This window comes from Belonocnema kinseyi, chromosome 6 (assembly GCF_010883055.1).
Source record: "Belonocnema kinseyi isolate 2016_QV_RU_SX_M_011 chromosome 6, B_treatae_v1, whole genome shotgun sequence".
In the NCBI taxonomy this organism is placed as follows: Eukaryota; Metazoa; Arthropoda; class Insecta; order Hymenoptera; family Cynipidae; genus Belonocnema; species Belonocnema kinseyi.
The window spans coordinates 77,786,816-77,810,930 of record NC_046662.1 but is presented as its reverse complement, the minus strand read 5'-3'; the positions used below and the strand labels follow the sequence as shown (position 1 = coordinate 77,810,930).

The window sequence follows — 24,115 nt, the reverse complement described above, 5'->3', positions numbered from 1 at the left end:
CATCGCTTGAACTGTGCGTGATTTAAAAGGGGTAACTGATTTTTGTATTCAATCCACGATTGCTGTAAATGTGGGGGCACTGATTCGTCCCAATCAAAATGTAATTTCCAGAGATTCTAAACGATTAATTTTGCTGTGACCTAGAGTCTTAACAGCCTCCGTGGGATCTAACGACATGTGTGTGTCACGAGAATCATTTTTAAAATTGACAGTGAGTTTGGGATCATTCGATCCCCATTTTCGGAGGTTGAATCCTCCCTTGTGTAGGAGCTCGATTAAATTGTCTCGAAGAGAGAGAGCTTCTTCAAATGTGCTCGCACCTGTCAGCAGGTCATCTACATAAAAATCACGTTTCAGAATCGCTGCTGCTCGAGGATAATTTTCGCGTTCATCGTCAGCTAATTGCTGAAGAGTGCGTACTGCAAGAAAAGACGCGGATGCGGTGCCAAAAGTAACAGTGTTTAGTGTGTAAACCTTAAGTGGCTTGCTGGAATTCTCATGCCAGAAAATTTTTTGAAAAAATCTGTGATCATCGTACAATTTAATTTGCCGGTACATTTGTTCTATATCGGCTGTAAGCGCAAAACTAAATGTCCTGAATCGTGTGAATGTTGAAAAAAGATCGTCCTGTATTGTAGGACCGACCATCATCGTATCATTAAGTGAAATTCCTGTTGAGGATTTGCAAGATCCATCAAAAACGACGCGCGTTTTTGTTGTAAGACTATTAGTTTCTATGACCGCGTGGTGTGGAAGATAAAATCCGCGATGCATGTCTGTCTCATTTAATAAGGGTGTCTTGTGTCCCTCATCTAAATAACTTTTAATACATTTTACGTATTGTTCTCTGAGTGTTGGATCTTTTTTAAACTTATTTTCGAGAGACTGAAATCTAATGAGAGCTGAACGGCGTGATTCTCCTAGATCGAAAATTTTGTTATTAAATGGTAGTTGAACAGTATAACGACCTGATTTATTGCGATGTGTGGTTTTTGTGTAATGCATTTCGCAAGCTTTCTCTTCTTTCGAGCGCGACGAAGTTGAAGTAGGTGAATTTAATTCCCACAAAAGAGACAAGTCAGAGAAGTTTGTATAATTGCAATAGATTTTGCTTTCTTTTACGCGTTTGTGGTTGAAAATTCCTGCTACTACCCAACCGAACTCCGTTTCTTGAAAAACGGCTGGGTGATCTACAATTGAAATTTTTCCAGTTCGCAAGAAATGATAAAAGTATTGAGCACCCAGAATCATGTCTATTTCGGCTGAAATGTGAAAATCTGGATCGGCTAAAAAGAGATTGTGTGGGGTTGAAATGGAGTTTCGGTTAATTGGAATTGAAGGCATTGTAGTACCGATCGTTTGAACAATGAAAAGTGACAGATAACATAGTAAATTTGTATAACGAGACTTGATTGTGACATTTGTCGTATGCTTGACTGTGGTGGAGAGATTATCAATTGCTCCAAGAGGAATATCGACTAGGGTTCTTTTTAAACGTAATTTGTTTGCTAAGCGTTCAGTGATAATGTGAGGTTGAGAACCTCCATCTAACATTATGCGGCATGGGTATGAATTCCCTTGACTTTCGAGGACTTCGACAACGGCCGTGGCCAAAACCACTTGAGAAGGAATCACGAGCTGGTAACTAGAAACAGGTGCAGGATTTGGGTGTTTTGAATTATCAGGTTGATGTGGTTGTGATGCACTTGGATTTGAACGGTTATCAGATCTGGGATTCTCAAAGTGTAAGAGAGAATTGTATCTCTTTCCACATTTTCGGCACCCACTCGATACACAATTTTTTAAATGATGATTCCCGCGAAGGCAGTTAGGGCATAAAGAAATTCTTTTTGCTGCTTCGTACCGCTCTTTGGGTGACAAGTTTAAAAATTGACTACAAGCGTAAACCCCATGTTCACCTTTACAAACATAACATGATATTTTGAAGGCATTGTTATTTGTCTGAGAGCTATTTGAACTCGCGGGCGATGCTGTGGTAGCACCTGTAAAATGAAATTGTGAACGCGAACCCTGACGTGAATTGGTATTGCATTTTGGATTTAAAGCCTTTTGATTTTGTGTTTGATTAATAGCTGCCCTTGGCTCCTCAATTTGGGAGCGACGCTCTAAGAAATCTAATATGATTTGCAAGGTGGGTAAGTCTTCATTGCTGTTAGACTCTTCCCATTTTTCAATTATGTAATTGCTTAATTTCCCTTTGATCAGGTGGATAATTATGGAATCCCACTTATCTACTTCGACTGATAATGCGCGAAGTGCTCGAATGTGCTTTTGAATTTTATCGTACAACGCGCGGATTGAAAAGTCTTTGAACATGCACGGTATTTCGAAAAGTGATTTTACGTGACTGTCAATGATGAATTTTTTATTATGATAGCGATTTTTTAGGAGATCCCAAGCTACCTTGTAATTTTCGGTTGATGTTTCAAGGGACGAGATTATGTTGGCTGCATCACCGGTGACACAGCCCTTTAGATAATGTAATTTTTGTATGGTTGGTAAGTCAGGATCATTGTGGATCATTGAATTGAAAGAATCGAAAAAACCTAGCCAAGTGTCGAAACTGTCTGAAAAAGTAGGAATTTTGAGATCGGGATACTTAACCCTTGGAAAACGACGATTTGAATTTAAAATGTTAGCTTGACCTTGATCGTTATTTTCATTAATCTCTAAAGAATCATTTCTTTCATTAGGACCGTGAATTGACTCAGAATTATTTCTTAAACTAGTACCCTCAGACGTGTTGACATTTGACGGAGGACTTGATTGTGTACTTGCAACTGAGCGATTAATTACATTCAATAAACTTAATTGTTTGAACAAGTTATTATTGTTTATAACTACATTCTGCTATAGTAATACTAGATATTTGCAGTTTTTCTGGCATTTTTAACTTTTTGTCAACTTTTTACTTAAAGCGACGTGATAATGACTGCAATTTGAAAAGCCTTTTTTTAACACATTTTTAGTGTTAAAACTATCTTCTCTTATATTAATATATGACTGAATAATTGCGACTTTTTCTGCTTTTTAAATTCTGTGTCCACTATTTACTTACTTAGATAATAATCAATGCAAGTTAGCAAACATAATTGATTATACAAATTATTATTGTTTATAACTCTCTTCTCTTAGTTACAGTCTGAGTAATGCTAGAAAGTTATGGGAGTTTCTGACATTTTCAGCTGTTCGATGACTTTTTAGTTAGGAACAAATAATAAATATCAATATTAAGATTAACATCAATTTGAACAAAACGGCTCTCATCAGCTACTTCAAGGACAAATTAGATTTAATATGATCCATATAGAAAATTTGAAGAATATTTTATAAATGCTAATCTTTTATTTAAGAAAAATATATTCACAATCAGAAAGAGATTGTTTAAAAAATAATTATCTCTATTGTTATTTTTTATTTTTTATAACTAAAAAACCAAAGGAAAGTTAAAACTTTCAGAAAAACACGCAAATTTTTAGAAATTATCGAAGCGAAGATAGTTTTATCAAAAATAATAAACGTTTTAAACAATTATGTTTGCTAACGTGCATTAATGATTACCTCACTAAGTAAAAAGTGGTTAAAAATTTGAATATTTTAGAAAAACCACATTTTTCTATCATGAGCCAAAGAGAATATTATTTTAAAATTTGTTTAAACAAATATGTATGTTAACGTAAACTAATTATTACCTCACTTTCTGACAGTATTCTAACAGAATATTATTATGAATATTAATAAATTGTTTAAATATTTATTTTAGTTATATATATTGCAACATTTTAGAAAAACAGTAATTTTCTAGCATTATTATAAGATAATATTATTATAAATAATAATAAATGGTTTAAACAATATTTGTTTATTGTCTCGCTGTAACTGAAAACCCGTGACTTTCTGACTTTATGCTAAGAGAAAGTATCTGAAAACAATGGTAAATTTTCTAAACGATTGATTAAAATACCTAATTATCAGTATAAAGTAGTATTTTATATATCAGAGATAATTTTCCTAGTAAATAAAATTATCACTCTCATCACAAAACCGCATTGGTGCGCCATCTGACAATTATTTTAAAAGTCCGTACAGCCTTCCTTTCACTTCTTCGTTCATTCCGGAATCTTTCAACTCACCAATAGTAATCATGTAATTCTCAAAATGCAACATTTCTATTCTATATTAAAGATTAAGGTTTATTTTTTTAATTTATAAATATAATTGACTAATCTACAAATAATAACATTACAATAGTGATAAAACATGTATTATTTTGGATGCATTTGTTTATAACTTAAATCTTTTACACTTCACTTTCTTGAATCGACAACCGAAAACACATATATCTCTTTGTCGAAAACCAATCTTGTGATAATCTTTACCAGGGCATGTGACACAGCTAAATACCTCTATTACCGACCTCACTTTTTCAGTTCACTGAATGTTTTTTTGAACCTTAGAGCTTTTTTGTGAATAAAATATCGATCTGAAACTTTGGAAAATGTATTAGAGTACAATAAAGTACGTTCAGGTACTGCATTTTGGTAGGAAGTTCACTGAAAATTATTTCATCTTTTTTCGGAACCTCGAAATTTTTTGAACGTTCGAACTTTTTTTATACCGATGGAATTGATAGTTGAAATATATTTTTTTTACATCTTTTATTATTAAGATTTGTGCTTAAACGTAGTTTTCTTTTGGCTCTTGCATTTCTCAAAGTTTGAGACCGATATTTTATGTATAAAAAAAGTTCGAACGTTCAAAAAATGTCGAGGTTCAGAAAAAAGATAAAATAAATTTCAGTGAAGTTCCTACCAAAATGCAGTACCTAAACGTACTTTATTTTACTCTAATACATTTTCCAAAGTTTCAGCTCGATATTTTATTTACAAAATCGGTAATATAGGTATTTAGCTGTGTCACATGCCCTTAACAAAAAAATTGCTAACGTAAGTAAAAACGTTTCTAGTCGCCCACCCACACGCATGCGTCTTTGATGCCTATAAGAAAATCAATTCGGCCACTCTGGTCTTTTACACAGACAAATCAAATTTTAAAAAAAGATTTAAATGACATTTCTTCTATAGAATGAAGAAAAAATTTTGAAAAGAAAATAAGGTGAATGGGGCCCTTTAAGTCCTTTTAAGTTTTAAAAGTCATTGCCCAGATGGCGCTATTCAGAAAGCCTGATCTTGAGGTTCATGATTTCATGGGTTCACGATCATGGTTGATATCAGTACCAGAGTCAGTACATATGGCCATGAAGCATCGGTCTACAAGTGACTTGTCTTCCAGTTTTAACCTTCTTCAGTAGCCAAATAGAACGCTTGTTTTCTGAATATTTGTCTGCAAGTTGACAGAAATGGTTGATCTAAGTGGTCCGGAAGGTCCAATTGAACATGGCTTCAGCAACAGTGTATTTATTATTCCCGCCCTCATCGTCATCGGCCTTTCGGGTAAGTTATTTATTCAAAAGCGCGCTTTTACATATATCGAAAAATGTGTCCACGTTTAATTCTGCATGGAGCACCATATGTTCGCGGTAAACAGGAAAATTAAGCTGAGAAAATTAATTAAGCTTATGAATTTGATTTCAATTTTTGGATTAAATTAATTTAAAGTCGTGGGATCCAATTATAATACACGCATAAAAGTAATTATTGACCATTTGACGTAATTTGAATAATTCTTTTTTAAAAAGTACCCCTCTTATGAACAATTTTTTAATAACAAAACTGAAGAAATACGGATAATTATTAAATTGTAGTATTTAATAATAATATTTATTTGCATAAACTTCAGTTTTTCATAGTTTTTTTTTGCAATGAAAATACAAAGAAGGAATGAAAATAAAAAAATATTTGATAGATCAAATTTTAATTAGAAAGTGTATAAAATAAGTCTTAATATATTTTTCTCAATTTTTTTCTCCTCAGTGCACATGAAAGGCCCTTGTTATGCATATAATACCGTTATGAACTCGTTTGCTTTTAAAAAAGGTAGTACTTCAGTTTACAGTTACATATCCAATTCCAAACAGATGTATTTCCTACGATATGTAATGTAGAAACCGAGCAACATTTTTTAAATAACTCTTTTATAGATTTTTCATTACAAAAAATGGTTGCAAATGTTTTTTTTTATTGAGAAAATAGTTTAAAACCTTTTTCAAAGCCTTCTTTATAGTCCAATAGTAAAATGTCAGTCGGTGGGGATAAAAAAACATTTGTATTTTTGTCAAAAAATATCAAATAAAATCAAAACATTGTTTCAGAAACAGATTTTTTCTTTCGTTTTTCTAGGGAATTATAATCCGTAATAATAATAATAATAATAATAATAATAAGGTTAAACACTTTTTTCATAGATTTAAAAAAATCATACATCAGATTTCATTAAAGTCATATATTAATAGATTTGAATTCTTGTAATGAATTTCACTAATGGTTTATTAATCTTTATATTCAACAGTTGATTAATGTGTAGTGTTAGAAAGAACTTGATATAATTAGCATAAAAGTTATAATATGTTTAATAAATTCTGTTACATAAGTAAATTATAAATATTTTCAATCTTTTTATTAAAACTGGCAATTGTTTGAGCTGGAATAGGGAAAGAAGAAGTTCTGTCACACTACCTCTTTTCCAGTACAAAAATTGACCACTAATTGCAATTTTCCAAATTTCGGGAATATTTCGAGTAATTTAATTTCAAACATATTCCGAAATTCTATTCTTGGAATGGAAATTTAAACTTTTCAGTTAAAAACGAAATTGTATGGTTACAAAATTATTAGCTTGATCTAAAATTGATCTTTTTGGTTGAAAATTAATGTTTTTAGTTGAAAAGTCATGTTTTTGGATGAAAATTCATGTATTTGGTAGGAAATTTAATTACTTGGTGAAAAATAATTTTTGTTGTTGGAAATGCGTATTTTCGGATTGGACATTCAACTGTTTGGTTAGAAATTCAACGATTGTGTTGAACTTTCGTCTTTTTTGGGTGAATTCAACTTTTGCTTAAATTTAAAATTAAAATATTTCTTAGTTGAAATATCGAAAATTTCATTCTTTGTTAAAAATGTATTTCTTTGAATGAAAATTCATATCTTTGTTTAAGATTATAACTATTTCGTTGAAACGGTTTTAAACTTTTTTGCCAAGCCTTCTTTGTAGTTCAAAAGTAAAATATCAGTTGGCAGACTAAAAAACATGTGTATTTTTTTTAAAGTACCGAATAAAATTAAAACTTTTTTTTACAAAACCATTTGTACTTTTATGAAAAAAGCATAAAAATGATCAAACTTTTTTTGTAGTACTCTTTTTTTTTTAATCTTATTTCATACTTCATTAATGTTAAATAATAACAGATTTGAATTATTTTAATGAATTTCGCTAATTTTTGATTAATTAAAATATTTAACAGTAGATTAATTCGAAATATTAGAAAAGTAAAATAAACATTTGATAACTATTTATTCAAATTGACCTTGAAAAGTTCATTTTCGAATTAACACAACGGGAATAGAATGAGTTATGCACGTGATTTTTACAGATTTTTAATGTTGTGGATTGTTTTTGTGTTTCTTGAAAGAAAATATGATGCTTTTTGTGTCCCCCGAATCACATTTTATTTTTAGACTAGAAAGAAGATATTCCAAAACGTCTGGTTTCAAACCATTTGATCAAAGTTAGGAAAAGTCATCAATTAAAGTAAAAAATTATTAATGGATGACCCCTGTATGTTATTAGTCATATAAATTGCAAAATAATTATACATTTCATAATTTTTTTATTAAAATTATATTAAGATTATAAAAAATTATGTTATATTCTTTAAAGGCAATTGAATGTACCGAAGTTATAATAAGAATTATAATTATTATCACTGTAAAAATTAATATGTTTTCAGCTTTTTGTATAGCCAGCAGGGATCACAGTTTTTCCTGCGTTTCCCCAGTTTTTTTAAATTCCCCTTTTCTCCCAATTCTAGAAAAGTTCCCCTTTTCCCCCTTTTCTCTTTAAGTATACGATATTTGAAAATTCCTATATATTGCAGTTATACAGCATTTTCTCTGAAATTACTAAATGTACTTAAAAACATGGTAAAAACTATAAAAACCATTGTTCGCTTTACATCTTCAAAATTATTTTGTAGGGAATGTTTAATTTTTTTAACTCAAAGAATTATCTACTATATAATTAATTTGACTTAGAAAAATTTAATTAACTAATTTGTATAATTAAAATTAATTACTTTAAAAAATGTAATTCAAAATTTAATGAACTAATTTATATAATTAAAATTAATTTTTTGTTACACCCATAATATAGAGCAAGGCATATAGTTCTAAGTGCACATGTGAAAATAATAAAATGCTTCCGTATATAATATTGAGTCACTTTAATAAATTATATATACTTAAATATAGCACAAAATAAAATAAAAAACAATATATCGTAACAGAGATGAGGAGTAAGCGAACAAAATGTGATAAAATCATTTTTTGAAAAAATTTAGATAATGATTGTTTCTGTATATACTTGGAATGTCATCAATTCGATTATCAAACTTAAGTTGGCATAAACAATTTTCTTCTCGGTTTCAAAGTCTATCAATAAAAAAATGAAATTCTTAGCAAAATTGTAACTTCTGCGTACGAATTCGTTACACAAGTAGGTAAAGCTTGTTAAACGTGTAAATACTTTTTAAAACTTATAAATATTTTTCAGTATTTCTCTCATTATATATACTTTTAACAAATTTTATTTTTAAATTAAAAATGCAGTAATTATAATGAAAGCGTGATATTTTTTCTGAAATTTCATTAAATTACGAATAAAACTATTTAGAAACGTTTTCTCGAACGGCTATCAATAATTGAGTTATGATCTGAAAAAAGTAGCTCGAAATTGCGCATGCAAATATAATTTAAAATTTAAGCAACTTCAAACTACAAGTATCACGATTTATTTGTTAATAATGAAACTTGTAGAACTTAAAATATTCTTAACTGTGAAACTCAGTTTAAAAGATATTTTCCAATTTTTGTAATAATTTGAGTGGGTCTAAAAGATTTTTAAAAATTCCTCTCTTGGTATAAAAATGTCTACTTTTCATTTAAAAATGCAATTTTATGGTTAAAAATTAATTTTGTTTATTTGCGGATTCAACTATTTTGTTGAAGATTCTTTTTTTGTTGTGGAATTAAACTGAAATTTGTTTTCAAGTGTTCTATTCCTGGTCATCTCTGTAATTTGTTGAAGATTGATGTTATTGTTAACAATTAAACTATTTTGTTAAAAATGCCTTTTTTTAAAATAAAAATGTATTTTTTATCTAATAAATATTTTTCTATTCTGTTTCTTAGTGAAAAATTCAAATTTTCGGGGTGAACGTTCAACTGTTTGATTAAAAATTCAACTATTGTTTTGTACATTTGTCTTTTTATCGATAAGTACGAATTTCGTTCAGAATTTATGTTTTTTTGGTTGAACATTCAACTAATTGGTTAAAAGTTAAACTACTTTGTTAAAGATTTATTTTTTGTTTAAAGATTCACCATTTTAGTTGAAATTTTTGTCTTTGGTTGAAAATGTAACTATTTCTTTGAAAATATGGCGTTTTCAGAAAATTTATGTATTTGATTAGAAATTAAACTACATTAAAATAAACTTTTTTGTTAAAAATTTATATTTTCGGGTTAAAAAAAATTAAGTTTCTTTAATTTTAAACTCTGCTTATTCTTAAACGCATAAAATTACAGATTGTACAATGGCTTAAAATTAAAATGTCTATGAATTAATCTAGGGCTTAGGCTAAATTTATTTGGAACATTTTTAATTTGATGAACTTTCAATCTTTAGGGTATCCGATTTGTAAATATTAGAAGTCCAATTTCTGTTTTTCTTTAAAAAATTTCAATAATTTTGAAAAATAAGAATTATGTCAAATAGTAATTCCGAAAAAGAAAAATATGTCAAATTCACAGTTCACAGCTTAAAATTTTCCTGAAACAGAGAAATATAGTCATTTTTCCGAAAATAATGGAATAAATTCTTTTCAATAAAAATAATGTAGATACCGCATATTAAATTTAATGTGAAAAGCTTTAAGTTTTTAAGATTTCCCATTGAAATATACTGTTATTTTAATCAAAACTGATTTTCTATCAAAAGATATGAACTTTTAACCCGAAAATACCAATTTTCAACAGAAGAGTGAAGTGTTCAAGACAAAAAATGTTCTGTCAAAATAGTTGAATTTTGAATCAAGCAATAAAAATGTATTAAATTAATTAAATTATTTATAATTATAAATTAATTTAATTTAAATTTAATATTATTTTTAAATAAATTTATTTATTAAATTAATATTATAAAAATAATTATAATTTAATGTATTAAATAATTAAATTTTAAAACAAGTGGTCAGATGATTTGAAGAAAAAAATCTTTCCCCTTTTGCATGAAAAAATTGCCCTATTTCCACTTTTTTGAGCTATTTTGGCTCTGTGATCTCTGAGATAGCCATATTTTACAAAAATATATATGCTAATGTGCACGACACGTAATTACATTAGATAGTGTATACTGAGTACCATACGTTGGAAGCAGCCACGTTGGCCCGCTCTTATACGTTAGTTGGTTCGAATCATTCAGACCTAACAATCCAATCGGCTCCTGCCGCCACGGAGATAACTTCCCTCTAAAGAAAAGTGATATTCCAACTATTTTAATCATATAGTGGGAATTTATACAAAAGTGAACTGAAAATCGAAGGTAGTGTGTTAGAGCAATCTTTCATTGCAGGTATATTATTTATAATACTGCAAAATTAAAACTATTGACTTCCAACCTTGTAGAGGTGACGATAAATAGTTATTTTTAAATGTGCTATTAAGATATCATATCAATATTGAGGTAGTAGCTTGAACGAGATGCCGATCTGAAGTATGTTAAACGTGGAAGTACAAAATTAACATATTTTTTCAAATTTTCTTAACGTGATTAAATGATATCTCCAGATTTTTTAACGCTACCGTATGTTAAAGTCGTGTCATCAATAAAAATATTGATGCATACATAAATTTAAGAGACTGTTGTAAAATCGACCAAATTTGCCGGGTAATAGTTTTGAGGGTGAATTCAGTTTTTAATATCAATATAATGATCATCCTTGTAAAAAGGTTTTTTTTATTTCTAAAATAGCCGACATGATCTCTTATTGGGGGGGGGGGGGGGTAAATGTATTGAAATTAATTTAAATTATTTTATCCCTCTTTTTTTGTATCTATTTGTGTCTGATAAGCCGGGAATGTCGATATTGGCAGAAAATTTTTCTCTGATACTCCATTTTACGTAATTTATCGCATGAGAAGGTTTAGTTAGAAATTATTCGCTTATTATCTTTTTTGTAAATCAAAAACTTAATTAAATGTAAAAATAGATTTTTAATTTTTGGTGAATAAAATTCTAGTTTTATTTGAATTAGGGCTTTGAATAAACTATTTCACTGTATCATGCATTATTATGAAATTTCTAATAAATTACGTCACTCACTGTCAGACATCTGGAAGAATTAAAAAAAATAGCGACATCTAAACATGTTTTTATGAATAAAACATTTGGTTAATATGGCATTCCATATGGAATGCCTATAGGTTAAAAATCCCAGATTTATTTGAATAAAATTAGAATTTTATTTATAGAAAAGACTTGCGTCCAACAAATATTATAATATTTTTTTACGTCTGCGAAGGTCTCAGTGAACCCATTTTTATTAAACACTGTCAAAAATCTTGGTGACGTGTTTTTCTAAGAAGAATACATTGCACCGTATGTTGCAGTAAATTAATTCAATACCTGCACTTATTTAAACAAGATACAAATTTTATTTTCAAACGCGGGTTTGGGGGACTTCTGCATATATATTTATTTAATTTTGCAACAGAATCCGGGATTTTTTATCCAAACCAAAATTTGTATTGATTTGTTTCTCCATAAAGATGTGAATTTTTTTTCATTTTTTGGTGTGAGAAAAAAAATTTGAAGTGGTATTTCAAATCCATAAAGCATCAATATAATGCTGAATTTCAGTACTTGGGTGTCAAATTTAGGCGCAACATTTTTAACTCTGAAAATTTTTCAATTTCAATAACATCACTCAAATCTGGAAAACAGTAAGGGACTAAATTGAAAAATTACATTTTTGTTAATAAACTATGCATATCTTGATTCTACTGAAAAATCCCGAAAAATAAAATTCCTGACGTTGTATAATTCCCGAATAGGAAATTTTCCGAATAATAAAATTCCCGATTAGTTTATGAAATTTCCGAATTAAAAAATATCCGAAATATAAAATTCCTTACTTAAAACAATTTGAAAAAATGTATTTTAACAATATTATTTATTCATTAAAAATAAAATAACTAAATACGTGCATTGAAGAAAAAAATTGTAATGCTTTAAGTTTTAAAAACTATTATTTGAATTTATAATAAAAATAATTGAGATAAATGAATTTCTGGATGACAAATTTTGATTAAAAACGTGCATAGTATTTTTTTAATTTCAAAAAAACGTTTTCAAAAATCGAATTGTTAATTGAAAAAAATGGAACTTCGAGATAAATCAGTGTTGAATTAAATTCTACAAACTTTATTCGGAAAATGTTATTAGATTCGGAAAAAAATGTTTGTTTGGTTAAAAACGTGCATAGTATTTTTTTTAATTTCAAAAAAACGTTTTCAAAACTCGAATTGTTAATTGCAAAAAATTAACATTTGAGATAAATCAGTGTGAAATTAAATTCTACAAACTTTATTCAGAAAATGTTATTCGATTCGGAAAACATGTTTGTTTTCGTTTCAGGCGCACGTGTTATTACATTTATTTTATGTCATTTTCATAGGATAAAATAGATATTTTATAATTCGACAATTTTATGTCGGAAATTTCATTACTTCGGAATGTTCAAATTTGGTAATATTACGAACTGTTCAGGAATTTCATTACTGGACAATTTCATTTTTCTGAATTTTCCAGTCGTCTTGAATTTATTGATATTCATTGTAGCATTGGTAATTGTCCAAGATTTAATCCCTTATACCATTTTCAAGAATTGACCGACTTCACTGATTTAAACACAATTTTCATTTTAAAAATATGTGATGTACCCATCTATTTGAAGCATGGTTTGTGGCAAATGAAATTATTGTGAGTAAAGTGCAAAATATTTTTCATCAGTTTCATATTGAAAAAAATTGTAGACCTGAGTTTGAACCTTAAAACTGAAGTCCACAAAGTTGATGCTCTGTGGATGTTAAACACCTAATCAAAATTGTTGTTTCTCGAAACAAAAATTAGAATGAAATTTTTAATCCTTATGATAAAATAAAGGAGTAAAAGAAATAAAAAAAATTTCGATGAAAAATTAAAAACGGTAAAAAATCCAAAATAATAACTCAAAAAAGTTGCATATTGGCCGTAAAAACATCCTTAGCGACCTCTAAATATATTTTGACTACTTTTAAAAATTCGGAATAACTAGAGGAAAAATATTAACAAAAAGGGGTAAAATTGGAAATTAAAAAAGGGGAATAGAAATGATTTGTACAATAAATGTTAAGATATTAAAGATATGAAAGATTAAAATCATTATTGATTTACCAAGTTCTTTTTTACTAAAAGAAGTAAAAAAATTCTCTGAACAGGATGTGGCCTTCACTTTTCTTTGGCCTCCCGGGCTTCGTTTCTGCCCAAGAAGCTGATGTTGATGCTGGCGATATAGTCAACGCAGATTCTGCCGAGGGTCAGAAAATGCCCTCAACCGAAGAACTTCTTCAAATGGTAGATTCCATGGGATTAGCTGAAGATGAAAAACAAAATTTGATAGACAGAATACTAAAAGGTCTTCCTCTTCCCGCGGCTGACGCTGGAGTTGAACCTGAAAAAGTTTTTGCAGCTGCCGACTATTTCACTTACCAAACCATTTTATTCTTGTCCATGGTATCACTTATTACTCTGATCTTTGGTAATTAAATATTAAACACACATAATAATTCACTAAATTAATATTATTAGCATATTAATTCCAAACTAAAGGACAGTACGAAGTGTATAAAAAAAATCGCATTTTTAATTTGGCTAAATCTCACCCTCCAATTTTAACAAACTTCCTAATTTTTTTAAGATTAAGAAAATTTTAGGAAAAAACCTCAATGCTATATAGACGCGATGTAGAGAAATTGTATAAAAAAACCAAGACTGAACATTTTATTTTGTAAATAATTGCGCCAACAATTTCGCTTCCCTCTAAAATGTTCAAAACCAAAAATAACCTGGAAACGTCAGAATATTTTTTTGAAGTGTGGAAATTTTTTCGAAAGCGTGCCTATTTTTTTCAAATTGTAATATGAGATTAAATAAAAATAATTCTTCAGTTTTAAAAGTAGCTTTTTAACTGTTTTGTTAAAAATTCGTTTTTATTTTTTTTTTTAAATTAATTTTCTTAACTGAAGATTTAACTCTTCTATTTTTTATTAAAAATTGATCGTTTTAGTCGAAAATTCCAGTCTCGTTAAAAATGAATGTATTTTTTTGAAAAATAATTCTTTTTTGTTGAAAATTAATGTTTTTGGTCGAAATTTTGTCGTTTTGCTTAAAAATCCAATAGTTTCTTTGCGATTTTTTCTCTCTCTTGAGTGATATATCTTTTTCAGGTGAAAATTCAATTCATACTGAAAATTCCTATTTTTTGTTAAATTCAACTGCTTTTGATTAAAAATTAATTAATACTTTTTCCTTTTTTTAAAATATCTACTACTACATTTGTGGTTCAGAATTCATGTTTTGTGGAATGAAAATGTAATTACTTGGTTTGAAGTTAAACTCTGTTGTTATAACTTAATATCTTTAGTTGAAGATTAGCTGAAACTTTAATTATTTCCTTGATTTTTTTAAAATTATTCTTTTTAACTAAAAATATAATTATTCCAGTTGAATATTGCATAATTTTGGTTAAAAATCCATCTCTTTGTTTGAACATTATTTTTTTAAATAAAAATCTAACTTCAATTTGGCGTTTCAAAATTATATTTTTTATTTTTAAATTCGTCTGTTTGGTAGAAATTATCTTCTAGCTTAATAATTCATCTTTCTGGTTAAAAATGTAATAATCCTATTAAAGATTTATCATATTGGTTAAAAATTCAATTTTCCCAGTAAAAAATTCATCATTTTAGTTATAAATTCATCTTCTTGGATTAAAACTTAACTATTTCAGTTGAAGATTCATAATTTTATTTGGAAATCCATCAGTTTGGTTAAAAATTAATTTTTTAACTGAAAATTTAATTACTTGTTTTATTTGAAAATGAATCTTCTTCTTTGGAAATAAATCTACTTGGATAAGTAATAAGTTAAAATTTAACAACCTTGGTTGAAAATTGGTTTATCTTTTTCGTGGAAAATTAATTTTTAAATAAAAATTTAACTATTCCATCTTTGGTAGAAAATTGATCTTTTTTTGTTAATAATTTAACTATTTCGTTGAAAATTCATTTTTTAAATCGTCGTGTTTTTCAGAAAATTAATCTTTTTTTTTGTAATTGATCTTCTTGTTTGAACATTAATCTTTTTGGTTGAATTTTTTTTTGATAATTAACTTATAAATAAAAATTTAACTATTGTATTTGTGGTTGAAAACTGATCTTTCTTTTTTAGTTCAAAATAAAAATGTTTGGTTGAAAATTCACCCTTTTTTAGTTGCAAATTCCAAATATTTGGTTAAAAATGCATCTATCTTATTGAAAATAGAATATTTTTACTTAATATCTTTACCTTTGAAATGGTTTAAATTGAATTGAATATAATTTTACCTAAATAAACACTGAATTTTAAGTATAAGAAGATAACACAAAGATTTCTTTGAATTGACCGAATTCACTTGAAATCAGACAGGGTTCTACACTTGAAATCTCAGAAACTTTCAGGGCGAAATATATTGTTTTTTAGAGGTAACTAAGCGATGCTTAATTTTCAGATTCGCAAAAAAAGTTCTAAGAACCTTATTAAGACATTTATTATTTTCTTTTTGATTTGAATGGCTTTTGTCGTCTTCTTTCATAATTCGCCGGAAATTTGAAAAAAAAAGGTTTATAATTAACAAAATAGCGGTCTTTCTGAAAAAAATCAAAATAATTTTTCTCAAGAAACCCACCATTAAATTTTTTACAAATTTTCTTTCTTAGTTTTTACTAGGTAAGAAAGATATCTTGTAAGGTTGATGCTGTTTAAAAAACTGTTGTGGTCAGCAGAATTTTTTTCATACAATCGAGTTTTCTACTTTTTATCGGAAAAAATGGAAAATGCGGAAAAATGTTAAAAGTTTGCATGTCTAAAAAAGGTATATGAAAGATGCCCCATGTCCTTTTGTGATATTTTTCATTTCTTACAAGAAAAATTGGAAACTTACATTTACAGGAAAATAAAATCCCCTGGCCTCAAAAATGGTTTAGCCCGCATCATGCTGATTAGATGCCTTTCATCTATTAGCACAAACTTAAAAAATATTTAAAGGAATAAAAAGGTGGGGGTTTCCAGAAAATATTTTGTTTCATGCTTAACAAATTTGAAGAAAAAAAAATTAATAATACTTTCTGGAAAATCCTACTCTTTTTATTTTTTCACAATATTTTTTTTACAATTTCTTCTAATAGAATGAAAGCATCTTATCAGGATAATGCGGGCCAAACCGTGTTTGTGGTCAGCAGATTATTTTTTCCCTAAAAATGTAATTTTTGAATTTTTTTTTTGTAAACGATGAAAGATATGGCAAACGAACAAGAGACATTTTTCATAGAACTCTTTCAGACGTGCACACTTTTATCTTAACATTTTTCCGTATCTGCCATTGTTTCCGATAAAAAGTAGGAAACTCGATTGTATGAAAAAAATTCTGCTGACCACAACAGTCTTTTAAACAGCATCAACCTTACAAGATATCTTTCTTACCTAGTAAAAACTAAGAAAGAAAATTGGTAAAAAAATTTAATGGTGGGTTTCTTGAGAAAAATTACTTTTAATTTTTTCAGGAAAACTGCAATTTTAATCATTTTCAACCTTCTTTTAATTTCCGGTGGATTACGAAAGAAGATAATAAACGTTATCAGAATCAAAAAGATAATAATAAATATCTCAATTAGGTAAGAAATTATAAATGTTCAATGAACAAAAATGGGATTTTTGGTGAACAAAGCACGAAACTCAAATACGCATAACTTAACATTTTTTGTTTGCAAATCTAAAAAATACCTATCGCCTAGTTTTCAGCCAATTATTATTCAAATTCATGGACTTTAGAGACAAATTGAAGAAATGATTTATTATAATTTAGTATTATTTTATTATTTAGTTAATCAATGGTTCCGTACCATGAAAAATTATACCTGGAAAAAGCCTGAAATTGACAAGAAATTTTTTTCCGTAATTTGAGTAACACCCTAGTAGTATTTTCTATATTTTTATGATGATTTTTTTAAGTTAATTTGCCCTTAAAAGTTTCTTTTGACTCTCATGAAGTTCAGAAAAGATACTTCAAAATTGAGTTATAGTATTTTAAGGGCTGACTTAAAGAATGTAGGGTTGCACTTATTTACAAAATGAAATGTTTAGCCTTTGAATTGTTCATATGATTATTTAACATCACCTCTATGATGAATTTATCATTCTTTTCATAATCAGACGATTTACTGCATTTTAAAGGCCATTTTTTCAATTCTTTCAATTAGTTTGAATTCTTTTGAATGTAACTTGAATTTTTCTGAAATGTTCTGATTTTATCCTGAATTGGTTTCCCTTTGAGCACGACAAAAAGTACCCTTTGGTCCCTATATTTTATCCCATAGAGACTGTGAGGCCTGGATGTTGAAAAATAAAACATTCTTTTTTTTTTATCACTCTAGCTATCAATATTTCCATATCACTTAATCATTTTTTCATAAAGAAGATATTGCTTAACATTATTCCTTCTCATTCAAATCTTGGACACCGAAATCTATTCTACAATCAAAACTTTTATCTTATCATTCTTAAAAATATCGTCGGTGGCAGTCGATCCGGAAACTTCCAACTAAGTCTTACGTGCGTTTCACTTCTCGTAATAATCCAAGTGTGAATTATTTCCTAAATTATGAAAATAGAATGGCAGAGACGAATTTAGAAAATTTGAAAAATAGCAATATGCTTTCTGGGGAAGTCCAGGAAAAACTCTCCAGCCTTATTAATCGATATAGCGAACTGAAAGATGAGGAAAAAAGTGAATTTAAAGAAATCGCAAAAGATATTTTCAAGAAGTCGTTAAATAATTTTTTAACCAACTCAGCTAGACATAATAAGTGGTTGACGTGGTTGACGTGGCTTTCTGACAGTCTCATTTTTTTATTTGCTGTATTGATAATTATTTTTATCTTCGGTACATTCACTCGTAAAATATGGCCCTTTATTATTTCCTGTGATTGAAAATTTTTTATTTTTATGATCTTTTAATTTCAGTTTTCTTTGGATACAAACTCTACACAAGTTTGTCGGAGCGAGAGAGGAAGCGAGAAGAAAAAAGGAAACTGAAGCAGATGAAGAAGAAGAAGTAGCCGAAATCTGTAAACGAAAACAATCAAAAACAATATGTGTTCCGAAAAGCTGAGATGCCAAGATCTCCTACTATCTGTTATCAACTCAAAGAAATGCATCACGTCATATTTTGTTACGTTATTAAAGATTATAACTCATGTACAATAATTGAACATTCCTTATTTAATGTATTGACTATATTTTGTTAAATAAATCGTATATTTCTGAAAAAAAGTTTTTTAAATCTAATTTAACAGGGACCTACCCACATGAAAAAGCTTAAATTATTCAGGGAATTTTTATAATGCTAATATTTATAGTACTTATTTAAATAAAAAATCTTTTCATGATTTTCACTTATCTTAGGAAAATATATTTTGTTCAATGTATTAATTTGTTAAATATGCACTGCATTTTTAAGCATGAAAATAAAACAAACATTTTTTTAAATCATTATTCAAATTCACCGACTTTAGGAATCAATTTATGAAATGATTCATTATGTGTTTAGTATTATTAACCTGTTGTATTATTCGATAGGGATAATTAATGAGGGCTCGAATAAGGGTGTCTACTATTCAAATTTCACATATTTCAAAAGAATTGACTAGAAATATGTGCACAATTTTGCGAGTTTATTATAAATAATGCTTTTTTAGTCCTTGTAAAAAATGTTAATGTTTAAAAATTACATGCAGAATATAACTGTTTTTTTCATTTAGGAAAGTAATTTTATTAAATATTAAGTGTAACTTACCTGGTAGAATTTTTCCAGGGATTTATTTAATATTTTTAATTAAGAAATCTTTAACAAATTATGTTAGAAGGTATTCTTAAATATCTCATGATAATCGAATAAATAAGTAAATAAATAATATTAAAAAGATGATTAATAATTAGCTACATTTTTTCTAAAGACCAAGAATTTCAATAATAATTCAAACAAAAGTTTATTTTATTATATTTAAATTTAAAATATACTTTTATCATAATGAAAATTAAGTGTATATTTGACATCTTAAACTTTCAAATGAGATATTTTTCAGGTGAGTAGAAACCATGAATTGGTTCGATTTAAAACTCTAAAAATTCCTAACTTTTCAAGTAAAAATATTAAATTTTCTAAAAGATAGATGCATTTTTAAACAAATATTTTAATGTTCTGCCACAAAGATAAATTTCCAAAGAAAAAGTTTAATTTTCGAATAAAAAAGATAACATTTTCAATCAAAGAAATGAATTTTCAATTAAAATGATGAAAAAAAGCATTTTCCGATAACAAATATAAATTACATTACATTTTCAATTTAAAAAAATTAATGTTCAAACAAACAAAAACGTACAAGATTTTTATTTAAATTAAAAAAAATATGCATATATAAATCCTATTTATTCTATATTTAATTCTGGTCGGAAATTTTCATATTTCTTCATCATTGATGCAATATTTACTTGGAATGTTTCCAATGTTTTAATGAATATATTTTGCAATAATTCTACAAAGTTACAAAGTTAAATTTACATTAAAAAAAAATAATTTAAAAAAAGAACCCAAGAAAATAGTTAAATATCTGTCTGAAATATTTAGATTTTCAGTTAAAAAATTTAATTTTCAACCAAAAAACAAAACTAATTTTCCACAAAATAGTTTCATATTCAACCAGAGCTGTATTTTTAATTACATTTAAGGATCTTTAACTATAACAAAAAAAATGTTAATGTCTTTGTTTCATTTGATTTTCCGATCAAAAAGGGTAAATTCCCATATGATAAATGTAATAGTTTATAATCCAACAAAAAGAAAATTTAATTTGAAATAAAACAGTTACATTTTACGAACAAAAAAGAATTTTCAACCAGAGATACAATATTAATTAAAATGATGGATCTTCAAAAACCAAAATAAATTTTTAACTAAAAAGTTTGACTTACAACCAAGTAGTTTAACTTTCCACGAAAAGGATGCAATTTTCAACCAAATTTTTCTACCAAAAAAATGAATTTTCTACCAAAAAAGTGAAATATTTACAAGAGAGTTGAATTTTTAAGGAAATATTTTAATTTTCCACCAAAAAGATCAAGTCAAAATGATTAATGTAATAGTTGATATTTCAACCAAAAACTATTTCAATTTGAAATCAAAAACCGTTAAATTTATTCAAAAAAATATTATATTTTCAATCGAAGAGATGAATTTGAAATTAAAATGATGAATCTTCAACGAAAATAAGAAATTTTCAACAAGATCGGATATCTTGATGTTTCTCTATAGTTGCTGCAATATTCGTTTAAAATGTTTCAATATTTTAATTACATATTCCATCGATAATTTTGCAATATAGTGTATTATCTGTGTTGAAGTTTAAAAAAATAAATTTTAACAAAAGAGAAAAATTATTTCCATCAAAAGAGTTAACTTTTCATATGGAATAGATTAATTTACAGTAAAAAAAATAGTAATTTGCAATCAAAGAGAAAGAAAAATGAAATTATAACAAGAGAGTTGATTTTTCATTTGAAAAAAGGATTTCTTAGCGAAAAGTGTAATAGCTTCAACCAAAAAAGATTTTAAATTAAGAACAGTTGGATTCAATAAAAAAAAGACGAAATTTCAACGAACTGGTTGAATCTTTAACCAAAACAGGTTAATTTTCAACCAAGCAGTTGTGATTATTAATAAAAAAATCTGAATTTTGAAAAAAGTTATATTTTCAAACAAAGTTCAATTTTCCATAAAAATAGTTAAATTTTCAACCGAATGTCGATGAATTTTCAGCTAAAATGATGAATCTTCAAATTAAGTTTTTTTTAACTATCAAAATATATGTAAATGAAAATAGTTGATTTTACTGCGAAAATAATGGAATTTTTAAACCAAAAAGACGAATTTTCTGCAAAAAAGTTGAAAGGTTAAACCCGAAAATATGGACTTACAACAAAAAAGTGCACTTCAACTTAAAACAGGTACATTTCCAACCCAAAAATAATTAATCAAATTTAGAGTTGAAAAAACTCTTTTAAAGAAAAAAGAATGTTCAAAAAATAGTTAAATTTTCAATCAAAGGGAAGCATATCCAACCATTGAAATCGATGTTTTTACAAAGTAGTTCAAGTTTCAAATGAAACTAGTTGAATTTTGAATCTAGAAGTTTTAATTTTAAAACAGAAAAGATGGATTTACAAGAAAATACATAAATTTCGTATGGAATTGTTAAAATTTCCAATACGATTTTACAATAGGAGTTGGATTTTGAACTAAGATCAATGATTTTCCAATCAAGGGAGAAAAGATCAAATTTCGATCGAAAACGGTACAGCTAAATTTGATGTTAAAAAAAATCAATTCACAACTACAATAAAAGTAATTTTCAACAAAATAATTAAATTCAGTAACACAAAGCTACTTTTAAAATAAAAAAATTGTCATTTAATTTTATATTACAATTTAAACAAATTGTAAGTACGCTCTAGCAAAAATTCCGTCTTCAAAAAAAATCCTAACATTCGCAGGTATAAAAAAATTCCCTGATAATTCCAGTTTTACAAGTTACTCCTGTAAAAAACCTGGATTTGTCAGGGAATTTTTTTTACCAGATTTGAGTAGATTTCAGCAGCTTAAGTACGGGATTTGTAAAAACAACCGAAGACGTGGCAATAGATTTTTTATTGTCTCATACACGAGTGAAAACAGATGTAAAATTTTGTCAAAAAGTGTCACGCTACAAAGAGAGCGCTTGGGTCTATCAAAAGATGATTGCTAATACAAAAAATAATGTATTTTTGTAAAGATCTACATGATTTACACCTAAATGTTCTTACACTATGACATATTTCTATTATGTTTAACGAAACTTAAATCGTGTAGTACAATTGTTGTGATACTGTTATATTATCACTAGACGATAACAATTACTCGAATTAATCAAGTTTCAAAAAAAAAACAAAACAAAAAAAACAGTTCAAATGGATTAAAAATTTATGAAAATGTATGATTCATTCTCCATCGTCCTTTAAATTACGTAATACTTGTAATGACTGACCATTCCTAGTTTTCGCCGAAATTCGAAACTTTGTAATTGCATAACTACTCGCGTCACTTTTTATAAAGTCGATTTTTTCTCTTTACATTAAAAACAAGTCTTCTATCTTCTACTCCTTGGACCTTGGCTTCATTATAATATGAACGTCGAAAGATGATTTTCGGTTAAAATAAAATAATATTAAAATTCTTCGATAAAATAAATACACTTGGTATCCGGAAGTTGAGATAAAATAAGAATACACCGATCATATAATCGGAGCTTCTTTCGCCAGGCGATTAATTACAACAAACTTTTCCTTTTTAATGGCTAAACATGAGTATCTTTCTTCTTATAAAAAACACAAATAAAACGTCTTACCCGCTCATTTTCCATGCAGCAGAAAGCATTTTTTCTTTCTTTAACTATTCAATTTACCAACATGGATCAACTACTTTCGCGAACAATTGTTTATCTTTGGAAAAAAAAAGCTATGCGCAAAGAAAACTGATCTTGATAAAACTCTTAATTCATAATACATCATTCCTCTTATAAATAAGAAACATTAAATTGCTTAGGAAACATATAGAAACAATTATTAACTCAATATTATTAAGTGGAAACAATACTAATAAAAAATAATTTCACTAGTCACAGACAGATGTGAACTATTCTGAGAAATGACAACAAATTAAAATCGCCCCTCGATTGTGATTTAAAACAATTTTTGATACTAAAAAAAAAGCTGCGCATGTTTTTTTTATCAACAAAAAAGCACTAAGAGCTGACAGCTTTTAGTTTTCAACTGTTTAGCTGGATTCTTCATTCAAAGAATTTCATAAACGCACAAAGTCAAGCTTGAACTGATTTTCTCATCCGGTAGGTTCTATAATCGTTGGTTTTCCAAGTTTCTTGGAAATCAGGACACTTTTGGTTATGATACTTCGCCCCGAGATCGTTTTAGCTTTCATGGTAATGGCTGTAGTGGTTTCAGCACCATCAGCGCGAGGAGGGCTTCAGAAGTAATTTGTAACGATCGCTATTCGTATCTGTTGACAAAAAAACAAAATAACAACATAAAATGAAAACCCTTCAAAAACTGGATATAGTTTTAAATATTTTAATTCTATATAAAATTATGCATTCATATGAGAAATAACGAATATTAAAATTTGCAAAAGTTAGTTGTTTCTTGTGGAAAATTACAAATTTCTACAAAGTTTAATGAATGTTTAATTAGATATTTCTATTAAAAATTCAGAAAGTGTAGAACCCCAAATCGATCATTTTCCGTAACAGTTTTTTCCAAAGTTTTTAGATTTTGTAAATTAAAAATTTTCTCGAAAACAGTCAGAGGTTTCGGCTGTTTAATAATTATTAAATTTTAAACAATATTTATTAAGGGAGCATTCACATATCACGTAACATTATTTTCGACCCTTTTA

At 27.6% G+C, this 24,115-nt stretch overlaps 3 protein-coding genes across 9 annotated transcripts in view; 1 reads left to right on the top strand and 2 right to left on the bottom strand.

Annotated features, from left to right (window-relative positions):
• LOC117175457 overlaps nucleotides 1–2,544 on the bottom strand; it is a 3,426-nt gene extending 882 nt beyond the window's left edge. Inside the window, exon 1 of the mRNA XM_033365164.1 lies at nucleotides 141–2,544. Within this exon, the coding sequence (XP_033221055.1) occupies nucleotides 141–2,544 (2,404 nt within the window). The remainder of the gene's footprint in view (nucleotides 1–140) is intronic.
• A 2,621-nt stretch (nucleotides 2,545–5,165) lies between these two features.
• LOC117175171 lies at nucleotides 5,166–18,885 on the top strand. 4 transcript variants are annotated; one of them, XM_033364775.1, is made up of 3 exons: nucleotides 5,359–5,474; nucleotides 13,737–14,056; nucleotides 18,577–18,885. In XM_033364775.1, the coding sequence occupies exons 2-3, from the start codon at nucleotides 13,738–13,740 to the stop codon at nucleotides 18,669–18,671; spliced, it is 414 nt and encodes a 137-aa protein (XP_033220666.1). In that variant the 5' UTR covers nucleotides 5,359–5,474; nucleotide 13,737; the 3' UTR covers nucleotides 18,672–18,885. The 4 variants fall into 4 exon arrangements, with proteins under 4 accessions (XP_033220667.1, XP_033220666.1, XP_033220664.1 ...); XM_033364773.1 differs by lacking the exon at nucleotides 5,359–5,474 and adding an exon at nucleotides 10,657–10,800; XM_033364774.1 differs by lacking the exon at nucleotides 5,359–5,474 and adding an exon at nucleotides 10,663–10,830.
• Nucleotides 18,886–22,296: 3,411 nt separating this feature from the next.
• The window catches only part of LOC117174888 (transcription factor CP2-like protein 1), a 65,444-nt gene continuing 63,625 nt past the window's right edge, over nucleotides 22,297–24,115 (bottom strand). For all 4 annotated transcript variants that reach the window (XM_033364306.1, XM_033364307.1, XM_033364308.1 and 1 more), the window contains one exon: nucleotides 22,297–23,719. In XM_033364306.1, coding sequence (XP_033220197.1) covers nucleotides 23,670–23,719 — 50 coding nt within the window. In that variant the 3' untranslated portion in view covers nucleotides 22,297–23,669. The remainder of the gene's footprint in view (nucleotides 23,720–24,115) is intronic.